At 34.0% G+C, this 25,386-nt stretch overlaps 1 protein-coding gene across 3 annotated transcripts in view; it reads right to left on the bottom strand.

The window, feature by feature from the left end:
- Positions 1-706: 706 nt before the first annotated feature.
- The window catches only part of LOC145268815 (small COPII coat GTPase SAR1B-like), a 70,492-nt gene continuing 45,812 nt past the window's right edge, over positions 707-25,386 (bottom strand). The window contains exons 3-7 of one of the 3 annotated variants that reach the window (XM_080124445.1): positions 15,541-15,660; positions 9,206-9,271; positions 8,027-8,130; positions 6,961-7,092; positions 707-1,715 (exon numbers count right to left, since the gene is read on the bottom strand). In XM_080124445.1, coding sequence (XP_079980571.1) covers positions 1,599-1,715; positions 6,961-7,092; positions 8,027-8,130; positions 9,206-9,271; positions 15,541-15,660 — 539 coding nt within the window. In that variant the 3' untranslated portion in view covers positions 707-1,598. Of the gene's footprint in view, positions 1,716-6,960; positions 7,093-8,026; positions 8,131-9,205; positions 9,272-15,540; positions 15,661-20,595; positions 20,716-25,386 lie in introns of all 3 variants that reach the window. The other 2 variants (XM_080124447.1, XM_080124446.1) reach the window with 2 other exon arrangements.

Raw genomic sequence — 25,386 nt, 5'->3', positions numbered from 1 at the left:
TATGGCGTTGAATGGTTCAGGGTTGCCTGAAAGTCTCATTGACTGAAACAGATGGCCGTTTGTAGCGAACAAATGTAACTGTTTACCCTTGAATGAATTATAAAAAATATTTTGCTCTTGTTATCGAGCACTATCTAACAACCTTTTTGTATTATTCAGTAGTCCCTACTTTTGAACATCTCAAACCTGAATTTATAGATGTGTGTGTGTGTGTGTGTGTATATATATATATATATATATATATATATATATATATATATATATATTTCTTCCATCCAGTATGCTTTGAATAGATATGTAACATTCACCATTTTACAGAGGGACTTCCCTGAAATTTATCATGGAACATTGTCACAGTAAACCTCTTCAAGATATATTGATACATAACACAAACACACACACGTATATATATATTTGCAAATTGTCACTTGTTTTCGTCTTTCTTCCTCAACACCAACTACATTCCATTCCTTGCATTGTGATAGCCTTCTAAATCACACACACACATATCACAAAATATTCATTTTCTTTAAATAAATGGATATTAAAGGAAAGAGAAAAAAGTCAAAAATTATACCAAAGGCAACATATTTAATCTCTTTTGTTTTTAATATAAATTTAAAATTTGTTTTGTTAGCAGGAAAAAAAAAAAAAAAAAAAAAAAAAAAAATTAGTTGAAATAACTTTTTGGACAATCCATCACCAGTCTGGGCCAATGTATTTTATTTTATTTTTTGTAAACCAGGAAATTGGTCAATTTATTTTATTAAAAAAAAAAAAAAAAAAAAAAAAAAAAATTGTCCCAGAAACTTCAGGAGTTGAGAGCACGTAGGAAAAAAAAAAAAAAAAAGTACGAGGAGGAAGGGGAGATAAGTCTGTCAGCGTCGTTGTTGTCAGCCATATGTCATTCTGTTACTCATGAAATGGAAGGTGATTATAATTATTTCAATAGGGCCTGTCATGCACCTAGATTTGTTGTACCAACATTTATGTCCCGAACATTTCTTTTGGTGATTTATTTATTATTAGTTTGGTTCTTATACAGAATTCAACCTAATTAAAAAACAAAAATATGGAAAAAAAAATCTTTATGATGTACATATCTGTCATGGAACAAAGATGTCATATTCCAAAAATCACATGAATTGATTAAGCAGTTTTATTTTCTAAGAAAATCGAATTTTCTGAGCAAGTAAAAAAGGGACTGTCTCATGTCATCTTTGAACAAGAGCAGATAACTTCACAATAATTCAAACTTGTAGATCAGCCCTGTAGTGCTAATGATTCTGCATTAATTGCGTAAAATCATTTAAAAATGATTTTCTTAAAAAACTACCTGATCAATTTACATGATTTTTGGAATATGACATTTTCATTCCGTGACTGTTATATAGACCATAACGATTTTTCTGTATTTTTGTTTTTTTTTATTTAGGTTGAACTATGAACTCGCACCATTATTTTTATTATTTTTTTTTTTAATTAATTTTCTTTTTTTTTCATTTTTAGTTAATTTTTTTTTGTTTTTTTAGCTGAAAGTCTGTTTTCATGACAAGAGTAATTATTTGAAGTCCACTGCCAACTAAAAGAAACACAAGTCATTTTATATACTGGGCCATCCATCGGAAGCCTTCGCCGTAACCCTGTCGCTTGAGAATACTGCACATGAACAACTCCATGGGTCGGCCGTGCAGTTCATAACGAGGACTGGGACCCTGAAAAAGATACAAATTTTTTTTTTTGAGAAAAATCATGAAAAAAAAAAAAAAAAAAAAAAAAAAAAAAAAAAAATTAATTTTACCCCTTTGATGCATTCTCCTATAATATATATTGGATACTACGCAAGTAAGTTAACTAGTATAAATTTTGGTGAGGGTTACATAGAGTACGTCAGATTAACCTGGCAACAAACAGAAATAGACTAGGGTGTTTGTAACGTTGCCGTTACTAATAAGAGGAGGCAAAAAAAAAAAAAATAAAAATCCGGGTCGGCAATTTTCTCTTTAACAAAAACATTTTATTACCATTACTGTTATGATGGAGGTCATCACTTATCAAGGCCCAGAAGCCACTCGGGGATAAGGGTTATTGCGTGTACAGTAATCAACGGGATAGTATCGTAGTAATCGTTAGTAATGCAGATTTGATAAAGTGTCTTACTTAAGGGGGCGGTTCATCAGGAACTTGTTTATGTTGGACTTGAGGACATCCAAGTTGTAGTCAGGTGGGAAACAGGCCCACAGGCGTGCACTGCTAAGAAAGAAGCTTTGTTCATGGAATCTACGTTTGGATTTAGACCCAGATAAAGAGTGGGGAAAATTATTGACAGTGGTTTCAGCTAGACGGGTGTTTTTCGTGAAAGATTGGCAAGGGGGGAGGGACCAGAGATTGGCACCACTTAACATAGGTCTCTCGCTGCCAGCGGTCCATTTTAACTGTCTTGCATTTTTCCTTCCTCTGATCGCATGCCAGGCACAGCCTGCCCATTCTTGTCCTCGACTTTACACGTGCATTTTATTCGACGTGCACTTTGCTTCTCCTGACCATGTGATGCATTTTTTCTTTATTTTCTCACACACACTTCCTAATTTGCATATGCATGCTTTTTAGCTGCTGCTGCTAATCTTATCGCAAGCCAGCTATTCTTTGCTGCTGCTATTTTCCCACGCACTCATGTGCACTATGTTTTTTTTTTCTTTTTTTTTTTTTTTACAAAGGCATCACCACATTATCAAGGCCCAGAGGCCACTCAAAGATAAGGGTTAAAGAGTGTACAGTAGAAATTGGTCAATATAGTAATCATTAGTAATGAAAATTTGGTAAATTTAATAACTTATATGGAACGGCTCATCAAGAACTTATTTACTTTACACTTGAACACAACCATATTGTAGTCAGCCGGAAAGCAGGAAAACGGAAGACAATTCCACAGGCGTGCAGTTCTAAGAAAGAAGCTTTGTTCATGGAATCTACGTTTAGGTTTAGCCACAGATAAAGAGTGGGGGAAATTATTGATAGTGTTTACAGCTAGACGAGTGTTTCTTGTGAAAGTTTGGCGAGGGGGGACCAAAGATTGAAGCTCAGTTGAACACTTTCCATGAAAATAACGATACATCAGAGACAAACTCGCAACATCTCTTCTGTGAGATAGAGGTTGCAAGGAGGAGAAAAGGACATCTCCTACGAGGCTACGAAGTCTATTTTGAACTCTATCAAGGCAGGACAAGTCCTTTCTAGCAGCTCCTGCCCAGATGTGGCAACAGTATTCCATCCTTGGACGTACCTGGCTCTTATATAGGTAGAGAATAGCATCAGCAGTGAGATATCTACTGGATCGATAGAAAGATCCCACCATTTTTCCAGCGGCCTTGGCAACAGATTTGATATACATGTTCCATTTAAGATCAGGAGTAATGGTCAAGCCCAGAAGCTTGTCAAAACTTGAGGCCTCCTGAAGACGAGAGCCATTCATTTCAATTGATGACAAATGTGGATTAGAATGTTGATGATGTAAAGAGAGAAGCTTGGTTTTAGATGCATTAAAAGTAACCAGCCACTCCTTTCCCCATTGTACTACGTGCTCAAGATCAGAGGAGAGAGAATTGGAGAGAACTTGCTCGTTTACTGTCTTAGATGTGGTACCATAAATGGTAGTGTCGTCAGCATAAATGTCTACAAATGATGTAAGGATATGATTTGGAAGATCATTAATGTAGATCAGGAAAAGAGTTGGGCCCAGGATGGATCCCTGAGGGACACCGGCATTAATACTGTGAGCTTCTGATTTTTGCCCCTCAACTACTACTCTTATGAACCTATCAGAAAGAAATGATTTAATAATTGAGAAGACATTTCCAGCTATACCATAGCTAGCGATCTTATGAAGTAAACCTTTATGCCATACCCTATCAATATGTTATATTCAATGTGAGCGTTCAAAGGTTAACTTCCTCGGCAAAACAAGGTAGACATGCAGGTGTCGAATGATTAAATAAAAATGATCATGTGCTCGGAGGACAGAACAGGGTTTCTGAGCAGTTTGAGTCGCAAAGGAAACAGAAAAGACGTGTCCGACAATGTAGAAATTAGTGATGAGATAATTCCAATATTTTTTCCGATTCCGATTCTTCATGAATCTCTAATAATGTAACAACAGAATTGTTATTTATTCTCGATTACCGTAAAAACTCATAAATGTGTTGATATTTTCTCAAACATAAAAATACACATGTGAGGGGGGGGGGGGCAGCGATCTAGAGGTTTTAGTTTTACCGTTACTTAAATATTTATTATTTTATCGTTATCAGCAGCAGTAGAAGATTTTGCTTTAAACAAAATCAAATAAAAAGAAAAAAGAATCGCTTTTGGCATCAGAAAATAGGAACACATTTTTCCGTTTCAGATATTCCTCAAAGGTTCAGATTTTTCTGATTCCGATTAATCGTTCTAGCACTCGTAGAAATTTAATTGAAGTTTCCTTGAGACTTTCTGTTCGTTGACCATTCTTTTGCTTTTCCGCCTTTAGAATCCTGCAAAGCCCCCCCTTTTTTTCTCTCCATAACACGTTTTCTCAGATTTGTCAAGACATCCCCTTATCCATGTCTGGAAACTTCTAGACCTTTATAATTGAATATATGATTAACTGGAAAGGAGTGAGGTGCCCTGCTTTGCCCGGTCATAAAATAAGCTTAAATACATTTTTGTTTGTTCAGATTTTCTATATATTATTATTGTTGTGATTTCAAAAGTAAAAAAAAAAAAAAAAGTATTTGAGTGCCATCAGCTAGAATTGAAACCGAAAGACGAACTGCAGCATTCAAAGCTGGTGATGTTACCACTGTACCAACGTGACATGCACATGAACTGATTAAAAATAAACTAAGATGAATGTACAAAATGTATAACTGTGACATGATGCGGACCGAGCGATGCCGAGTGACCTTGCTAGTCGACACGAATTCAGAGAAATTCGCACGGCTGAATTCTAATGATGATGATGGTTTGATGTTGTTTAAACAGAAATGTCTATGGGATTTTGTCAGAGAGAGAAAAAAACAAAACAAATAATTGTTCTTATCTTATTGTTGGAAATCCGTTAACAACGAAAAGGTTGTTTTGGGCCCTCTGTTGAGCAATATGAAGAAATCCAGACTCTTAAGCTGACAGCTTGGGGTGGGAATCGGGGGTGAGGGGTCGCCGCCAGGCATTGTCGACCTGGGAGTGACTAATAGCTCCTAATAAGGAACACCTCAGTGCAATGAGGGTTAAAAATGGGGATGGATAAAGCCGCAAGGAGGAGTAGAAATCAGGGAAAGAGGGAGAGGAAAGGAAAGAAAGAAATAATAACTCCAAAAAGGTGGACGGAGGAATTACTGATTTGATAAAAACAAAAGACTTGGCTAATTGGTGTCGTTTTTTCACTGATCCCTTCCCGTGGACTGACGGTAGATGAAGAACGGAGAACTTGGTAAAAGAAACAAAACTGCCAGCCCCCTAAGTTGCATGACTAGGCCAGTGTGTAACTATTATATTGTAAAGTCAAAGACAATAATCAATTCTGTGTTAACCAATTAAGTTTTGACTTTCTTTTCTTTGATTGGAACGCCGTTGTGAATGCAATATATTTCTCCGATAGCCCAGGTGACGGTTGGAAGCTGATTTGAAGCAGAACCGGAAGGAGACCGACGACGACCCGAAGACGAATTCGACCACTAGACGAAACCACGGGTAGCGCCACAGGTATCGGCTACAGGTGCATTTCAATCACGAGCCTATGCACCTGAGCTGAGCTGCACAGGAGGCGTTACATAACGATTTTTTTCAATTTTGACCCCGTTAAAAACGATTTTAACAGACTAAAGATCCATAAAAGAACGATCATAAAAAATCCCATCATTTGAGTCCCCTAGCGCTGCTCTGTGACTTTTCGTTTCGGAAGAGAGTTTGAAAATATGGAAACAGACATAATGCCTTCCATGCATTAGATTTCTAAGAAAATTTAGTAAAAATTTTTTTTTTTTTTTTTTTTACTTTTTATTTTTGGAATCCTTTAGAGATGAGGTTTCATAATTTGTGTATTCCTTCTTTTTATAGACTCTTATCCTAATCTTTATAGCCGTTTCACCACATTTCAATCCTACCCAAAGCAGGCCAGAGGTTTAGTTAGCCAAAACATGGTGAGACAACAACTATGGAAGGCAGTAATTACTGGGATATAGTTACGAGATTCTGCATTCCTATCCTGTCGCGATTAATCACCTGAAGAAGGCCAGAGGATGAGTTGGCCAAAACGCGGTGAAACAACAACTAAGGAGACGAGAATGACTGTCCGCACAAAAGAATGACGGCACAAGTAATTTACGCAAGAAAACTTTTACCAAAAGAGAAAACACCCCGAAGAAAATATTTGAACGCCAAGAGTTTCTAGTCAGTCAGAATCGGAGAACAAAAAAGTCTGCTTCTTTTGTTTATAGTGAAAAAAAAGTTTGAGGAAAATGGTCTTATGTACGACATGAAAATAAACTGGAATCTTAGGAAGATCTCCATCATCCCACTAATTATAGGAGCAACTAGACTCCTGAAAAAGAATTTAAAAAACTATCTGGCAAAATATACCCCATGAACCAAGTGCAAGAGAGATTCAAACAATTGCACTTAAAGGGATGGTCAGAATCTAAAAAAGATCTCTTGGTTCGAATATAATCAATATGGCGGGTAGGATGCCCCATCACTAGCTACAACAAAAAATTTTTTAAAATAATAAAATAAAAAAAGCTGAGCATATGGAGTCCCCCTTCATGAGTGAAAAATTTACTTTCACCATGACTAATGTTTGTACGAAACTTTTTTTAAAAATCCAAGGCGTGGTTATTAAGAAAAGTGTGAGCGGGAGTTAATTACAAGGTCCAATCCCTCCTTTGTCAAGGGACCAAAAAAAAAAAAAAAAGTGTAATGACTTACCTTTCCTGTTGTTTGTCCATGTAAACCAAAGCAATTGCGAATTTCATCTTCACTTGATGCACCAGGTTTATCAATTTTATTACCCAAAATTAAAATCGGAGCATTAGCAACTTGTTCATCAGTAAGCAAACTCTACAAAAAAAAAAAAAAAAAAAAAAAAAAAAAAAAAAAAAAAAATTTTTTTTAAAAAATAAAAAATTTAAAAAGGTTCATTTTAATCAGCTCTTGTTTCAGATGGTTTGCTTGATGGCATATCAACCCTTTTTTAGGTAATTTATATTAGGTTGACAAAGTTCTTAGGGTTTTTAACTTTTAAATTCAGATGAACATATCTTGCCTCAAACAAAAAATTTGATAAAAAAAAAAAAAAAAAAAGCACTATCACAATCAACAGTTTTGCCAACGCAAAACAAGTATTTATGCCTTCAGTAGTGGTTCCTGGGCCAAACTCTTCGTTGATACCGTGAGCTGTTTCGGTAACCTTTTGGCCTAGCTTGAATTGAAATAAGAAAATTAATAATTTGCTTTTCCCCCATCTTGTATTCAACATTCTGAAAAGAAGACATTTGTTTTAAAACGATTGTAATTTAAACAATTAGATAGTGAAAAACGCTCTCTAAAATGATAAAGGAAAGATAACGAAAACTTATTAGAAAAATACATCATCTGAAATCAAAATTAAAAATTCTACAAGAACTTTCTTCTCGACCTATTATAATCAAGTATTTATTCATGGAGTTTGGTTTAGTTTAGTTGTTTTACAGCACATCAACCTTTTTCGGGCTATTTCATGTCAAATCTGGTAATTTTGGTAAAAGTTTTTATTCTTCGAGTTCTTCATTTTTCCAAATATTTACGATGTTTGGTTTAATCATTTTGTTTTACGGCATATCAACCATTTTCAGGTTATTTAAAAAAGAGAAAAGAAATAAAATAAAAATAACATTAAAATTTGATACATTTTAGGCCAGGAAGCTCGTATCTTCAGACAACCTGATCTAGCACCACCAGCTCATTTCAGTCGCAAAAAAAAAAAAAAAAATAAATAAATAGCTACACTACTTACATCCAATTCGGCCTTGGCTTCATTAAACCTCTCTTTGTCAAAAGCGTCAATTAGGAATACAATACCATCAACAGCGGGAAAATAATCTTTCCATACTCTTCTTACTGAAAGAAAAGAACCACAACAAAGAAATGTCAATCTTTGTTATATATAGGGACCCTACGACATTAAGTAGAGATTATATTAACAAGTATGAATTTCGGCAAAAGTTCCCTTATTTTGTTCTTTAATCCTAACATTCCATGAACAATGTTTCTGACAAAGAAAGAATTGCTATTTTCTGGGTCAGAACCTATTCCATCCAACACTTATTATTAGCAAGTTTTTGACCTTCAAGTGGTAGTGTCTTTTTTGCTCTTTACATCAAGTGGCTTCATGCCTTGTCTAGAGCGATTTCCATAAAAAACAAATGAAGTATGCATGGTCCCCTGTGAGTGCAGTGAATGAGGCATAAAGAAAAAAGTTCAAAAAAGGCACACCCAAGAGTTATCGTGAAGTATAGACGAACAAAATTATATAGAAATCAGTTACAATTTTTCAGAAAGTTTTATAAAAATCAAAGGCATTAATTTTTTTTTTTAATAAGCACAAAAGTGACAATTTTAGCCATTTTAACCTGAAAGCATTTGTAAATATACAACAAATTTTATGTTGATACTTGAAGGTATAAACATTCTAATTTCTTCAGATTTTTTTTTAAACAGCCTTCAGTAAAAAAAAAACAAAAAAAAAACACAGAGTATATTGTTCTATTAAAGTTTTATTGTTTAAATAATTTAACTTTGTTGAAAAGATATCTTTCACTCAGTAATGAACTTTGGAAGATTGTCAGTGAAACAAAAAAAAAAAACACTCGCCAAAAGATAAGCATTTCATTATTTCTAGTCACCACTTTGAAAAATCACTCGCAATGTAGAGCCCTGTAATATGCCTGATACCCCAAATGGTCAACAATCTAGTACAGATTTTTTTTTTTTTTTTTTTTGGTTACGAACTTTATCCGAACAGAATTAAATATTGACGCCATAAAAAGATATTATTACCCCAACTAGATTAGAGGCCAACTCTAGGATAAGGGTTAGGAAAATGGTAGATTTTATAAAAATATGAAAAATAAAGAATACAAAAAAACACACATATATAAATAAATAAAAGGGGTGAGAAGTGTGCATTTAATACCTTGTTGATGGCCGCCTAAGTCAAATGTCGTGAATCGCATGCCTCCCATCGACAATTCCTCAGACGCTAGGAAAAAAAAAAACAAAAAAAAACATTAAACAAATAAAATTTTTACTGTCGAAAACTTATCAGCCAAACATTACATTATACAACCAATTTAATTTGTTAAAAATGCAAAAATATTACATTTCTTTAAACTAAAATAACTTTTATATTGGATATGTAGAAAAACATTTTTTTTTAAACGAGTATTCACCAATTTTTTTAAAAACTAATGGGTCATCACTTACCAAGGCAAAAATCTACTCAAGGATAAAATGAAATAATTCAGTCAAGGCATCCATAAGTTATGTTAACCAATGCCATTGTCCAATATGGCAAGCGTCTGTGTGGATAATTTTGAACGTTTTCAACCCAATCTTGTTACAACGTATCTGCTACAATCCTGGTACAGCGTATCTGCTACAATCCTGGTACAGCGTATCTGCTACAATCCTGGTACAGCGTATCTGCTACAATCCTGGTACAGCGTATCTGCTACAATCCTGGTACAGCGTATCTGCTACAATCCTGGTACAGCGTATATTGGTATCATTATAAAAGTAATGTGACCTTTGTCAGCATGGATCAGAGAAAACTGCAAATTACATTGTTATGATGACTGAACTGATGCAGTTTTAACTCTCTGTTGCAGATAGTGATGGTTTGAGACTAAGAAAGCAACTTTGTCATGGGCGTGCGTTAGAAGTAGATATGGCAAAAGTGCATTTAGAATGGTGGTGACTATGTAGAAAAATAAATTTTGGAGCACAGACGGTCGTTTGTTTTAATGATACCACTTCTGCTTTCGTAGCTCTTGAACTTTTTGAGTAAAGACTCATCAACCTAATAGGTCCCACAATGTCGACCAAACTCCAACTTCTGTCCCATCACTACAGTATTGCATCACTGTGCCTTCTTTCAAAAGTATTTTAATGGAAATTGCTCTGACGAACTTCAAGTCCTTGTACCACCTCTACATAAATACATCCAACTAACCTGACGAGTAGCAAAATCCCACCCCTACACTGGAGAGATCACTAAATGCCAGAAAGCCTTCTACTTGAATAGGTTCTTCCCTCAAACTGCTAGTCTTTGGAATTCTCTCCTGGGTTCCTGTTTCCCTGACTGTACTGACATGCAGAAATTTTAGTGTAATGTGAACAGACATCTTGCTGCTCAACTCCCCACATAGTATTCCTGCAAATTTTGTCCCAAATAGTAGCCCCTTACATCCAAGTGGCAATGTGCCATATTTGGGACAAAAAAATTAAAAAAAAAAAAGTTTTACTTTTGGAACTATTTTTTTCTTTCGGCATTTAACGTAAAAAACGTTGGTTAATCATTTCTAATTCGATAGTTTGATCGGTCCACATGAAATCAAAAAAGTGCACCATGTGCTAAGCAGTTTGAAAACTGTTGCTTTGAATGGAAGGAATGTGGAGAGATTTTCAATCCTCTCAGTATATTCATCATCATGCAACAGTCTAACCATCTCATTAAACATCCTTGAGTGTTTTGTTAGCCTAGACAAGTGTTGACTCATTTGTATAATTAAAAGGGAAAAACATAATATGCATGAAAACAAAGGATTTATTGTGTAATAGAAATACCAATATTAATGAAGATAGTAGATAAAAATTTTTAATTTAAAAATGAATTTTTTGTAAATAGGTTTTGAAAAATAAATCTTAAAAACAAAGATCTTAAAAGTAAAAAGATTTTAAATTAAAACTTGAAAACACAATAAAAAATCTTTTTAAATTAAAATAAAATTTTTAAAATAAAATTAAAAAATAAATGAAAATAAATATATAAAATTAAAAAAAAACATTTAAAAATCTAAAAAATAAATCTAAAAGACAAATTTTAAAACAAATTAAAAAAAATAATTATTAAAAATAGATTTTAAAAATAAATAAAAATTAAATTTTTGAAAATTTTAATTCAAATGAAGAAAAATCAAAATAAAAAAAAAAAATGAAAAAAAGAAAAAGCTTCTCATCCCAAAAAGTTCAAACAAATTAAAGCTATACATGCTTAAGCAGCCGAATTAGACACAAACAAAAGCAAAATTAAAGTAAGTGCAAATAAAGACAAAACTAAGAGATTATCTAAAGGTGTGGAAAATATCCAAGAACTATGGATACATAATTCCTTTCATAACTCTTATAAAAGCAGAAACAAAATGAATGTTGCCACGTTAAATTCACAATATGGCTGATGCGATGTAGGATCATCTCCTTTATTATCTTCCTAAAAAGACTGTGTTGGTTTGATCACGCAACATGCCACAAGACAGGAGAGTTCATTCACAAAGCAACTGCTCCAGAGCCATTCCAACGTTGGCAAAGATGCCTGGGAGGCCAGCTGAAGACGTGATTCCACACCATCAAAGCCAACAAACATCCACAGATCTATGGCTTTCACTGTTGGTCTCAGAACTAGCTATCCATAATTATCTTAGCTGTTGTAGACCATCATGCGTGGTCTGCATTCATCCGGGATGCTGTGTGTATTCTATAGGAGGAGTAGAGTCAACACATTCTGGATGAGTGCCACGAAAGTTAAAAGTGGCTGGCATTAAGACGACACGATCACTGCACACGGACTATGTGTAGCTAAAATATCTACAACACTGGCAGAGACACCATGCGCAGGTTATACTCCCGTTTCCCAAACCCTGATACTTTTTATATCCAACTTTTATTAGAATTTGAAATTTTATTTGGTTCTGGAAAAAAAAATTAAATACTAATTTTCTTTTCATTTATTTTATGAAAGAAAATTTATTTTCTGACTGCAAAAAGAAGAAAAAAAAAAAAAAAAAAAAAAAAAATTGTCAGAACTTCCCACCAAAGCCGCAATTCTTACCAACTCCTCTTAACTTAAATTGTAATTCTCAATGTTCATGCTCTCTGTCTTGGCGGTCAAAAAATTGACACCAATCCTTTGCAATTCTTTCTCCTTATAATCACTATTCCTTTCGTATGCAAATTAATGCCATATGTACTTAAACGATCGATCTACAAACTTAAGTCTTTCTTTTTCCTTCCCCGATCCTGTCACTTGACAGAGGCGCAGCCGCTTGTGTGAGTTGTATCTTCCATTACTTTCTTCAATGATTCTGCAGTCAGTAATGTGGTCCATAGTCACCGCAAGCAAATGAATATTACAATCTTTGTTTTACCATAACTTTCTTGGAGTTATACAGCATCAAAAGCTAGCGCGTTGCAAGATTAAATTTTTTTATTTGATTAGATCAAAGATGTGTAAAAAATCTATATATCTATGAAAGTGAAATTTGTGTGTGTGTGTACATTTCCCTATCAAACTACTCTGTCAATTTTCAGTCTACAGACTCGAGATTTGACATAAGGGGTATCAAGATTTGCGAAAATCTTTGTATTCGGTTTCAGCCAGAATTTGTCAAGAGGTCAAAGTTCAACAATTTGACTTTTGAAAACTCTACCAAACTTCTCTGCTAATTCTGGGTCTAAACACTTTAAATTTTAGATGTAGGTTCTTTGGACATGGATCAAACTTTTTAATTTGATTTGAGCCCAAAACAATAAATGTTAAGGGGCAAAAATTGGGGTCAAAGTTAAAAAATAATTTGACCTCTCAGCCAATTTTTGGTCTAAACATTTGAAATTTTACATAAAGTGTATTCAGACATAGGACAAGCTTTTTAATTGGTTTTTGGCCGAAAATTTGGCTACCAAAGGGTCAAAGTTCCGAAGATCGGTCTCTAGCAAACTATTCAGCCAATTTTCGGTCTAAACACTTGAAATTTTAGATATACGTTACCTGGACAAGAGTCAAACTTTAATATATATATTACATACACACACACAAAATTATGAACAGTACATAGGGCCCAAGCAAAGCCGGGCCGAACTGTTAATACTTAAAATGGTATTTTCCCTATAAGGCTAGAATAAGCACATGGTTACATGAGCAGTCAACAGACTAGAGTAACGATAATATTGCAAAATATTGCACCATGGGAGAAGTACGTGGTAGAGAAGTGAGAACATTTCTACCTTTTGAGTGTACAACATCCAAGTGACCAGACATTTGTTTTTTTAGAACCACCCTCCTCCCTCACAAGATGGTATTTATTTGCTCCCCCACTGAGCAAATTAGGCACAAGGCCGTTTTTAATGTGAGGTAAAAACCAGCTCCCCTAAAAGTAGGCAAAAAGGGGGCACTCTGGTTACCAAAAATAATAATTGTCCCAGTATAGAGGGCCTCCCCTCCATTGACTGGTACAAATCATCTTAAGTGCAGCATCTGCCGGAACAGATACTACACTTTGATCATTTCACCCGGGCCCCGTAGGGCGCGCGGGCAAGCGGCCTGTCGGCCTCCTCCCTCACAAGATAGGTTAGAAAATTGTAGCTCATTTAGAGGTACCTTACTGTACTGTGTGAAAATTGTTTAGAGGTACCTTACTGTACTGTGTGAAAATTGTAGCTCATTTAGAGGTACCTTACTGTAAAAATAAACTAGAACCCAGATCAAAATAATGGTGTTATTTGTTGTTTTTAAATTCCTTCTAGCTAGGGAATAAAAGATAAAAAAAAATAAAAAAAAATAAAAGCTAAAAGACATCAATCAATATGTACATGCAACATAATAACTTCAGACAGCATCCCAGTCAGAGATATTTTGTTGCGATCTGGGATTGAAGCTTATGGCCTCCGTTCAGTCTCGAGAAACAATGGATACCCCCCTGTAAGGGTGCTTATGTGTAATTGCAAGGAAAAAGCAATCTTCAGCCATACTTCTGATTCAGCATTACTTTATTCCAGTGGAAACAACTGGAAATAATGCAGAGATAAGCGGAGAGCACGTACAACACTTAGTATTCCCAAATGGTCACCCATTTTAATACCGACCAGGTTCAATGTTGCTTAACTTTGGTGATCCAACATAAACCGGTGCATCAACATGATAATGTCATATGGGAGCAAATAACACCCTTTTATACTAGAACCCGTCTGAGATCACACTGCATGTATAAATCTATATAAACAAAACAGTGTGTGTATGTAAATATTTAACCGATAAACTCTTAAACTACTGGCCGCATAACACTGAAATTAACAGGAAATAGTAATCATACACCAAGGATGGTTTTTAATGAGTAAAATCTTTGTTTGGATGGATGAATCATGCGTACGGAAAAATGTCGACAAGTTGAAATACAAAATGTTAATTTCAACTTAACATTTTTGTTAGTTTTGTGCAAATTCATTCATAGCTTCAAGTGGTTTAATTTTAAATTTTTCTTATCTATCGATAGCTTAGATGATAGATGGTAGGGAACACAGCTGAAGTGCTAAATGTTTTGGTTTTAATTCTAGCTGATGTTATCAAAGTCCTATTTTTTTTTTTATTTTGAAATCGATACTATTTATTAGGCACAATATAATATTCAATAGAGAATTGGCTCTGTAATAATAAATACAAAATCAGCATGAATTAAAATACATTTAAGCGTATTTTACGATCAAGCAAAGCCGGATGCACTCCCGCTAGTATATAATAAAGTCACCATTCTGTAATAATTCTTAATTTAGTACAAATGGAATTTAGCTAAACAAATCGCCTCCTCCACCCCCCCCTAAAAAAAAAAAAAGCAGGGGTTTGTATTACTGTACACAGATTCAAAAAAGTTGTCAAAAAACAAAAACAAATATATAACAAATAAATGTTAGCAAAAGCAAGATAAGTTACTTTTCTACCTAACTGGATAGTGCTTTTATTTAATGTAACATGTTTATTCAGCTCGAAAAACACAGTGTTTACCGATGTATTGGTAAATTCAAAATGGCGCCCAACTCTCTTTGATACAGTAATTTTGGGAAAAGGAGTTTAAAAAAAAAAAAAAAAAAAAAAAAAAGAATGCAAAATACTTTTAAAACCCACCAAATATATGTCAGCCTATGTCCCAGTAACATATTGAGTGAGTTTCTAAACGTATGTTGTCTAGTTTTTATTTATAACTCCTTTTTCCAAACTTACCATGTCAAAGAGAGATTCAGGCGCCATTTTAAATTTTCCAATACATCGGTAAACACTATATGCTTTTCGAGCTGAATAAACATGTTACATTGAATAAAAACACAAAAAATATATCCAGTTTGGGAGAAAAGTAACTTATTTTGACTTTGATAACATTTATTTGTTATATATTTGTTTTTTCAAATCTATGTGGACAGTAATACAAACCCGAAAAGCGAAATGAGAGAGAGGGAAAAAGGAAAGTGTGAAGATGTCGTTCTTACTTGGATGTAGCGTTGGAACATGCTGTGCCATTCGCTCGTCTTTGAGCATGTGTAGTAACGTGGTCTTGCCGGCATTATCAAGCCCCAGGAACACAAGTTTACCTGACTTTTTGTACAGACCTATAACACGAATGAATAAAAAAAGAAAAAAAAAAAAAAAAAAGAAAACGGGGAATCAGCAACACACGATACACACTCCCGCACCACAGTTGTAGAACTGTAGCTAACATTTTAGTGGCGTAAGCCCAGAATAGTTAACAATAAAGCTCATAAACAAAAAAGGTACATTTGTATTTTTGGTACCGCACTGAAATAACATTTTGAAAGCCATTCTTAACATTGGGAGGGTGTTTTGTAAGTATTCTGTGCTTCCACCTAACATTTAAAAAAAAAAAATAAAAAAATAGTGAGGTACCAAAAATAGATAAGCACCAAAAACAGTTATAGCAAACACAGAATTAAATTCTCTACCGACCCATATACTTTTTAATGTGCAAACTAGTGATGGGATGATTCCAATATTTTTTCACAATTCCTTACTAAATTACAGATTCCGATTCTTTATAAATCTAAATATTTAACTATAAAATTGTTACCCCCCCCCCCTCAAATTCCTGTAAAAACACATGTTAATTGCGCAGATATTTTCTGAAGAGTAAAAACTCACTTGTGGGGGTGATCTATAGCTTTTAGCGTCTTTGGTAGTTTAAAAATCAATATTTATTATTTTATTATTACTACCAACAGTGGAAGATTTTGCTTTAAACAAAATCAAAAAGATGAAATTGTTTTCGGCATTGGAAAATAGGCACAAATTTTTCCGATTTCAATACCACAAAAACTTATGATTTTTCTGATTCCTGATTCCGATTAATTGTTCCAACACTAGTGCAGACATTGTAGGAATTTTTTGTTTTTTATTTTAGAATTTTATTTCGATGTTTTGATGTCAATAAAACAAAAAAACGGAATTGTGGCCCAAGTGATGGCTCGGCTTTGGTTTACTTTATGCTGAAAAAGATAAAAAAAAATTTCTTAATTACTTAACCTACTAATAACCCTAGGCCCTAATGGTAAGCCGCCCCACCTCCACCCATCATAAACCTGTACAATTACATATCGCCCCTTCTCATGCCCACGATATTATAAAAAAACTTAGACACCTAAAAGGCGCATAGGCCTGATCTCATTCCTGCTATACTAATTAAAAAAATGCTCAGCTGAACTAGTCCCCATACTTTCCAAGCTCTACAATAAATGCCTTGCTGAATCTTGCTTCCGTAATAGCTGGAAGATGGCCTCTGGTGAAAGAACAGACCCTCTCAATTATCGCTTCAGTCTCCTCCCCCTCTTCGTTAAAATCTTTGAGACCTTAATTAATCAAGCACTAGTTCACCACCTCGGATAAACAATTCTTCTCTGACAAACAGTATGGATTCAGGCAATATCGTTCTACTACAGATATTTTAACAGTCATCTCTGAACACGTATACCATGCACTGGATAAAGCATGATATATCCAAGGCATTTGACAAAGTCTGGCATAAAGGGCTGCTAATGAAAATTAAATCGTATGGAATAACTGGACGTATACTGAATATAATTAGATCCTTCTTAGAAAATAGAAGCATACAGATTGTCATTGACGGATGTACATCCAAGCAGCATAACATTAATGCAGGAGTGCCTCAGGGGTCGATCCTTGGACCATTAATATTCCTGATATTCATAAACGACCTCCCTGATAATATTGTGTCCAAGATGAGTCTATTTATTGATCATACAATGCTCTATAATATGCATGAGGGAAGAACAGATGTACATAAATCTAAGACAATGGCAGAATCGTTAGAAAATGACCTCCAGACTATAGTGGAATGGGGCTGCAAATGGATGGTGACATTTAATGCTAGTAAAACTAAGCTGCTCTCCTTTAACAATTACAAGATGCCTATCCAACCGCCTATATCCATGACAAATAACATCTTACTTGAGAATTCTACCTTCAAATTCTTCGGCCAAACATTTGTGGCCAATATGAATTGGAACAAATACATAGAGGACATTGCGAAGGCTGCTGCAAAGAAGGTAGGTTCCCTCTATCAAGCTAGAAGACTACTCACACCTGAGAGTATCCTGTAACTCTACAAGGTCACCATTCGCTCATGCATGGGATATTATTGCCACATCTGGGCTACTGCATCTGTCACTTGTCCCTCCCTCTTAGATCGGGTCAAAAAAGAGTTGTCAATCTAATTGGTCACTCTTTATCAACTAAGTTCCAGCTCCTGTCCCATCACTGTAATGTTGCATCACTGTGCCTGTTTTACAAATATTTTAATGGAATGTGTTCTGATGTACTCGTTTTACTTGTATCCCCTCAACGTACAAATCCCCGACAAACCCGCTTAGCAATAAGATCTCACCCCTTCACTGTTGATGCCCCAAATGCCAGAAAGCTTTCTATTCTAATAGTTTCTTCTCTTGAGTAGCTAGATTTTGTAATTCCCTTTCTGCTGCCTGCTTCCCTGGCTGTACTGACATGCAGAAGTTTAAGTATAACAAATATCTTGTTAGTCTTTCCTAAACATGGCTCCAAATAATAACCCCAAGTGGCGATACGCTTTGTAAGGGGTAAACATGAGTAAAAAAAGTTCAATGATAATCTTTGCTGCAATGAAATTATGAAATAAAGAAATTTTTTACAGTTTCCACACATTAAAAGTGTACAGGTCGGTAGAAAATTTAATTATACTGCGTTTGCTATAAATTTATTATTTTAATTTTTTGTTTGCAAGTTTTCAACTGTTAATTATTCTAGACTTTATTCATTTTAGTTGTTAGTGATTTTAATGGACAAAATTTTATAGCAAAAACCACAAGTAAAAACGACAAAAAAAAAAACGACAAAAAAAAAGTGAAAAGTAATAAAACTTAAATAATTTCTAACTTTTCAAAATAAATATAACTTTCTAGTAGATTATGTGAAATCACAAAAGTAGTTTTAAACAAGTGTAGTGATATTGGATACAGGTGTGTTTGAAAAAGAAAAGAAAAAGAAGAAAAGAAAAAGAAGAAAAGAAAAAGAAGAAAAGAAAAAGAAGAAAAGAAAAAGAAAAGAAAAAGAAGAAAAGAAAAAGAAGAAAAGAAAAAGAAAAGAAAAAGAAAAGAAAAAGAAGAAAAGAAAAAGAAAATAAAAAGAAGAAAAGAAAAAGAAAATAAAAAGAAGAAAAGAAAAAGAAGAAAAGAAAAAGAAAAGAAAAAGAAGAAAAGAAAAAAGAAAAAGAAAAAGAAAAGAAAAAGAAAAAGAAGAAAAAAGAAAAGAAAAAGAAAAAGAAAAGAAAAAGAAAAAAGAAAAAGAAAAGAAAAAAGAAAAGAAAAGAAAAAGAAAAAGAAGAAAAGAAAAGAAAGAAAAAGAAAAGAAAAAGAAAAAGAAAAGAAAAAGAAAAAGAAAAAAAAGAAAAGAAAAAGAAGAAAAAGAAAAGAAAAAGAAGAAAAAGAAAAGAAGAAAAGAAAAAAAGAAAAGAAAAAGAAAAGAAAAAGAAGAAAAGAAAAAGAAAGAAAAAGAAAAAAAGAAAAAGAAAAAAAAAGAAAAAAGAAAAAGAAAAAAGAAAAGAAAAAAAGAAATGTCGATAATGAAAATTTCCACAAAAGGTAAAGTAAGCAAATCCCATTAGAAGTTGAAAACTAGAGATAGGACTGAGGTGTATTGGAAGGGAGGATAGTTTCTCTCACTTGGGTGCTCAATGTAAACATGTTCATTTTTTAACTGCTTCCTCCTTCTTCACCATTGGGTTGGCTCAGAAGCCGCAGTTCATCTAGATATACGTGCAGCACTATCGTGGCCCAAAGGTGTCTTCATACAGGATCTTTGATTGAGACGTTGTTTTGACTATCCAGCAAGGTTCTGGCAATATTTTAAAGACTAAAATTCTAAGTTGTGCTTCCATATGATTTTTGGAGGGTGATAGGATTTTGACTAATGTTTAGGGTTTTATTTAACAATTGTTGTTTCTATCCAGATTTTCATTGATGACGTGATACATTCACGAGTTTCTCACATCTTCAAAAACAAAAACTTTTAGTGATATCCTATGAAAATCAGCTTCTGGACTGATAGCCAACAAGACGGCAAATTTTCCAGTATCCAACAGACTTTCAATTTCCCTCCCACAACGGGAAGATGTGACACAAGGTCCAGGAAGAGGGATTTTAAGGACCAGCACCTTATTAAGAAACAGCAGTCTGACCTTGCTGCCTAGATAGCCCTGTTGGCATTCGCAGGTATGGGTGCCTCAAGCAATTAGCATGAAACTAACTCTTTCACAAAAGGTGAAAAGACAAATCATGGGAGGGTGCCCCTCCTAGAAGAGCACAGAGCTATATCACTGCTAACAAAGAACCATCTTAACAGTGACCTAGATGTGGCGGTTTTAGTGCTGGGGAAAAATTCCCTAGTGTCATAATTTGCTGGCTAATTGTGATATCAAAATAAATATATCATTGTTTTTATTTAGCAGAAGTTCTATTTGCCTGAATTTTGGTTTGGGGTACACACATATATAACTACAAATGATTTAAATAGACTATATTTTATTGCCATCTCTCTTGAAGATGCACCCAGTCTAATAATACGAAACCAGCAGTTGTGATACTATCACATACCTTTAATGCAGGCTTACAAAAGCATTTAGTTTCCTTTGCGGCACGCATATTAAGTAGCATTTTTTTTAAAACAAATGTTTGGATGTGGTTAATTCAAATTTGAAAACCGGTTTTACTCTATCAAGTATTATTCTTTCAGCACATTTTTTTTTACGTGATACTGTATATATGATAAAAAAAAAAAAAAAGTCATGCAATTAATATAAAAGCTAAAAATAGCTTAAAAATCTCCATGCGTGGGAACATTCACAAGCCGAAAAAAATTCGCAGTGAAATCAAAGACTGACTTAAAAAAAAAAAAAAGGGGGGGAGATATTAGAGTTTGCGGGTAAGTTTTTTAGGTTGGTATTTGCTTAGGTGTGGATGGGGAGTTTGGGCAAACAGACTTACTAGCATGGAGGGTGGGTACAGGCTGTGTCATGTGCCCCTCCTTCAGGACACTCAGCAGAGTGGTTTTGCCTGCATTGTCAAGACCCAGAAACACAAGCTTGCCAGACCTCTTGTATAGGCCTGCGAGCAAGAGTAGATAGAATGGATTACAGTAAAACTAACACAATTTGGTTTTTCAACAGCATCTCGGAGAAACTGCATAACATTGTTTTTCCTCGTGTGGAGGGGGGAGGGGGATAATAGTAAAAGAAATGAAGAGAAAAAGATGGGAAAAATAAAACAAATTACTGAAATTTAGATTATTTTTGTATTTTTAATAATTATTTTCGAATTAAGCAGGGTTGGTGGGGATAAGTTTTGTATATAAATTTAACATAAAATGATCCTCACATTTTCAAGCAATTGAGTAAAAATAGAGTCCAAGTGGCATGATCATAAAACCACGTATAATAATTGCTTAAAAAAAAGAAAAAAAGAAAAAAGAAAAAGAAAAAAAAGAAAAAGAAAAAAAAGAAAAAAAAAGAAAAAGAAAAAAAAAAGAAAAAGAAAAAGAAAGAAAAAGAAAAAAAAAGAAAAAAAAAAGAAAAAGAAAAAAAAAGAAAAAGAAAAAGAAAGAAAAAGAAAAAAAAGAAAGAAAAAAAAGAAAAAAAAAAGAAAAAAAAAAGAAAAAGAAAAAAAAGAAAGAAAAAGAAAGAAAAAAAAGAAAAAGAAAGAAAAAAAAGAAAAAAAAAAGAAAAATAAAAAAAAGAAAAGAAAAAAAAAGAAAAAGGACTCCAGCCTCAAAAACACTGAATCTATCACCCATAAAAAATGCTAAAATGGTTTGGAAATATTAAATTTATATGCAAAACAGATCCCAACTATAAAATATCTTGGTTCTATCATCACTGCAACAAGCCTTGGAAAAGAAAGACATCCTCAACCACATCAGCAAAGCCTGCACTGTGTTCTGTTCACTTCAATCGCAGCTCTGGTCTCAAAAAGAAATAAGGCTGAACAAAGTCAGGATCTACCAGGCCCTGTCTGCACCATTTTCCTTTATGGCTGTGAGACTTAGCCTATACTAGCCTGGGTGCCCGGCGTTGCCCAGGTGTTTGGAGGTGTGTGTTAAGTAAATAAAAAAAAGTGGTAGTAGACAGGGAGGCTCGGACCCGTATCACAAAGGAGGAAAAGAACATGAAAAGAAAAAACAAAAGTGACGTCTTTGCTGTTGCATCCATCGCCAAACTGGAAGTGGCGAAGGTTTAAATTAAGGCTAGTCAATCGAAAAGAGGGGATGACTTTCGAAAATATTGGCGAAAAAAGCAACCCCCCCCCTCCTTGTAGAAAAGTGTCCAGTTGAGGGTGAAGGAATCAACGTTTTTAGCCAATTTTTTTTATTTTGCCGTCCGAAGAGTCGAGCTTCAAAATGATACCAATCTTGTGAAAATTTGTCGCCTCTGTCGAAAGTTCTAGGCATACATACGTACATACATTTAAACAGACAGGTGAGATTTATATTATAGATGGGCAAGTGATTTACACGTGCTTTGTGTCTTCCAGCAAACGTACAGTATACACTCGCTGCAAGGTCGACTCTCTCTAAAAATCTTTTCTTGCTTTGTTGGTTGTCACGTCCTTTGACAACACCCGTAAAATCACCGACTAGCACAGATACCAGGCTGGAAAAAACTCAAAACCCGACTCAGAACAGTGAAGCACGATGTTAAACTAATTTTGGGCTCTTACCTTTATGGGGTTCGTTGCTGGAACTGCAAATGACTTGCAATCATAATGGAAACAGCCTAGGATAGCCTTACCTGGTTAGCTAATGTTCAGGACGTGGTTAATTTGTTCGAAAGAATCAGCCCAACCAAAAAAAAATTTTTTTTTGGTTGCTTCTGCCAAATTTTTCAGGATGCTGCCATGTAATCACATACAAAATTAAAATCTCATTTTTATTTTATTTTTTTGTAAGGGGAGGAGGGGGTGTTATTGCAATAAGACCTTATTTTAAATATGAACATGACGTTTCTGAATTTTTGAGATGAAGATTGGTTATTCGTATCATTTAGATTCATTAAACTACTGTTCCACAAGGACCCATGCCGCAGTGGTTAGACTTGGAAAAAATCAATTGTAAAATATGATACTCTCCTGAATGTTCAATCCTCAATGTGTACGACCGAAAAATACAATTGCGAATTATTTAGGACCTCTGTCCAATCATGGCTGACGGAACAAGAGCATGCTACCCCTGTGAAGTAAATAAAGGGTTCCGCTCGAAATTCTGTTCAAATTCCAGGGTTTGACAAACATTTCTGAGATCGACAAGATACACCTGAAGGTCGGAGGTTACATCGGCCAAAACGTTGTGAAAAAAAAAAAAAAAATCACTCAAAATGAGAACAGTAGTCCGATGAATTTAAATAATAGGGATGTACAAACATGTTTCATCACTAATAAACATCAGCGTTTTTATCACTATTCAACCATTAGGCGTAAGTTCATATACTCCAATCGATGCAGCCATCACAACAGCCACATCAAATAAAACGGTAACATCATGATGTTCATTCAATCCATCCAGTATTATTATTTTTTTTTTTTTTTTTTTTTTTTTTTTAGGAAATGTACTTAATATACGGTTGAATATAGATTTGTCTTTTTGTTGTACTGATGAGAGAATTTTTAGTGATCCTATTGTCTTTATCAATTACAATCACAGTTAATTAAAAAATGCATACAAAGATCAAATGGCATTCACTAAAAAAAAAAAAAAAAAAAAAAAAAAAAAAAAAAAATACCGGACAGATGTAAAAAAAAAAAAAAAAAACTAATTAATTGCATTTGTTTTTGTTAAAGCCATATGGATATATTTTTTATTTTTGAAATCGCAACTTCATAATATATAAAAATCGATAGTACATTAACTCTATAATAATATATACGAAATCTGCAAGAATTAAAATATCATATTTAAGTGTATTTTACGACCTGGCTACACCGGGTGTCCTTGCTAGCTTTGATAAATACTTTCGCAGTTTTAACAAAATAGCTACAGTAATATCAGAGCATCTCCATTGACGCTGAATATCTACAGAATGCCAAAATCAATATATTACATATGAATGAGTCCCCTGTGGAATTTCCACAGGTCTCACTAGTTATTATTAATATTCATTTCTGTGAAGTCTGATGAAATTATTGGATCATTAACACTATTCGGTAATCGAAATGTGTAACCAAGCAGATTAAAAATTGCAATAAAAACATTTTTTGCTTTACTACAGTACTGAGCACTTTCTTCAGTTTTTTTTTACCATTTACTCATTAAATATATATTAGTATTAATAAATGTGAATCTGCACAGCTTATTCACCTTTATATATATCTTAATTTGCTTCAGTTTATGTCTATCCGTTACACCTCTGCATTGTATCGTCTTCTATAAATTTCCATTTATATATACACACTACACAATGCTTCAGGCAAACTACATTAATTTCTTGATAAAAAAAAAAAAAAATAAATAAATAAAAACAAGAAAAAGATATTGCATTTGAAATCAGTTATCTAAATTTAAGTCCAAACACCTATTATTATTTCTATGCTTTGTACAATTCTTTTTGTGGGCTGTGTTTATTAATATCTATCTCCGCCTAGTCATATGATAAGCAAAACAAAAACGGTTTGAAACGGTCAATAACGTTGCTCCCACAAGTTGTGCGATGATAAACACCCGTGCTCAGCTGACAGCTTTCTATCTATAGAGGAATATGTGTGGTGAGTGCACAACAGCCGTCTCCACAACATCTGTATAAGATTACGCTAACCATGTCATGGGTAAATGGTTATGTAGTTCACATATGTAAGAATGAAACACACAAAAGGAAATTGGTTCCAATTCGATACACGCAAAAAATAACAAGCTTAGTTTTATCGCCATTCTGTTGAACGCCTATGCAGATTATTAGCCTGACAAAATGTGTCTGTCCGACGCATTTGTGTGTGTGTATGTGTGAGGAGTATTTATTCTGTTGTCATAATATCCTCCCAAGCATTATCTCTTTTGGGGAATAGTGTAGTATATGTTTGTTCATCTTCCCAGCTTAGTACAAATATGCAAGTTTTTTGTTTTATTTATTACCACAATTTACATAGAAAACCCTGTTTTCTAAATCATTTATACCAAATATTGGTTTGCGCTGTTAAAAATACCCCCCCCCCCCTCCGGATCAATTTCAATTTTAATATTTAATCCTGGTCAATATCTTTAGAGTAGGGGAATTTGTTTTTGTCAGGTTTCTCAAATTTTCTGGAATTTTATTGCCAGAGCATCACCTGAAGAACGGCTACACTCAGTTTCTATGAATTTGCAGGAATCGATAGCCAATTGAATCAAAGTCTATGTTTGTTATATATTTAGTTATTCCATATGTAATTGAGTACGCTGGTCTTTTCTCATGTACAAAAACACAGCATTTATATGTATATATCTCCACCGGACCATATGTAAATGTTGAATATCCAATGTCGTAGCAAGTCTTGGGAACATGTTTACCAGAAAGAACAGTTGGAAATAAGTCATACACCATCCACTATGGCTACGAAATTCCTATGAACAAAGAAAATGGAGCTATTAAACCTGATGTATATTTTGATAATCTTGAAACTTTTTTTCATGAATCTCATGAATCTGATTGTTCTATAATTACTGAAATGAGATCTTAAGATTCGACTTTCATGTTGTAGATAAGACCTTGAGATTTCGTTATCTTTTCCTTCCGTTTTGTTTAAGCCAGCATCATT

The sequence above is a fragment of the Euprymna scolopes genome, chromosome 44 (assembly GCF_053919585.1).
Source record: "Euprymna scolopes isolate OS-2025 chromosome 44, ASM5391958v1, whole genome shotgun sequence".
Taxonomy (NCBI): Eukaryota; Metazoa; Mollusca; class Cephalopoda; order Sepiida; family Sepiolidae; genus Euprymna; species Euprymna scolopes.
This window is presented reverse-complemented; position numbering and strand designations above follow the sequence as displayed.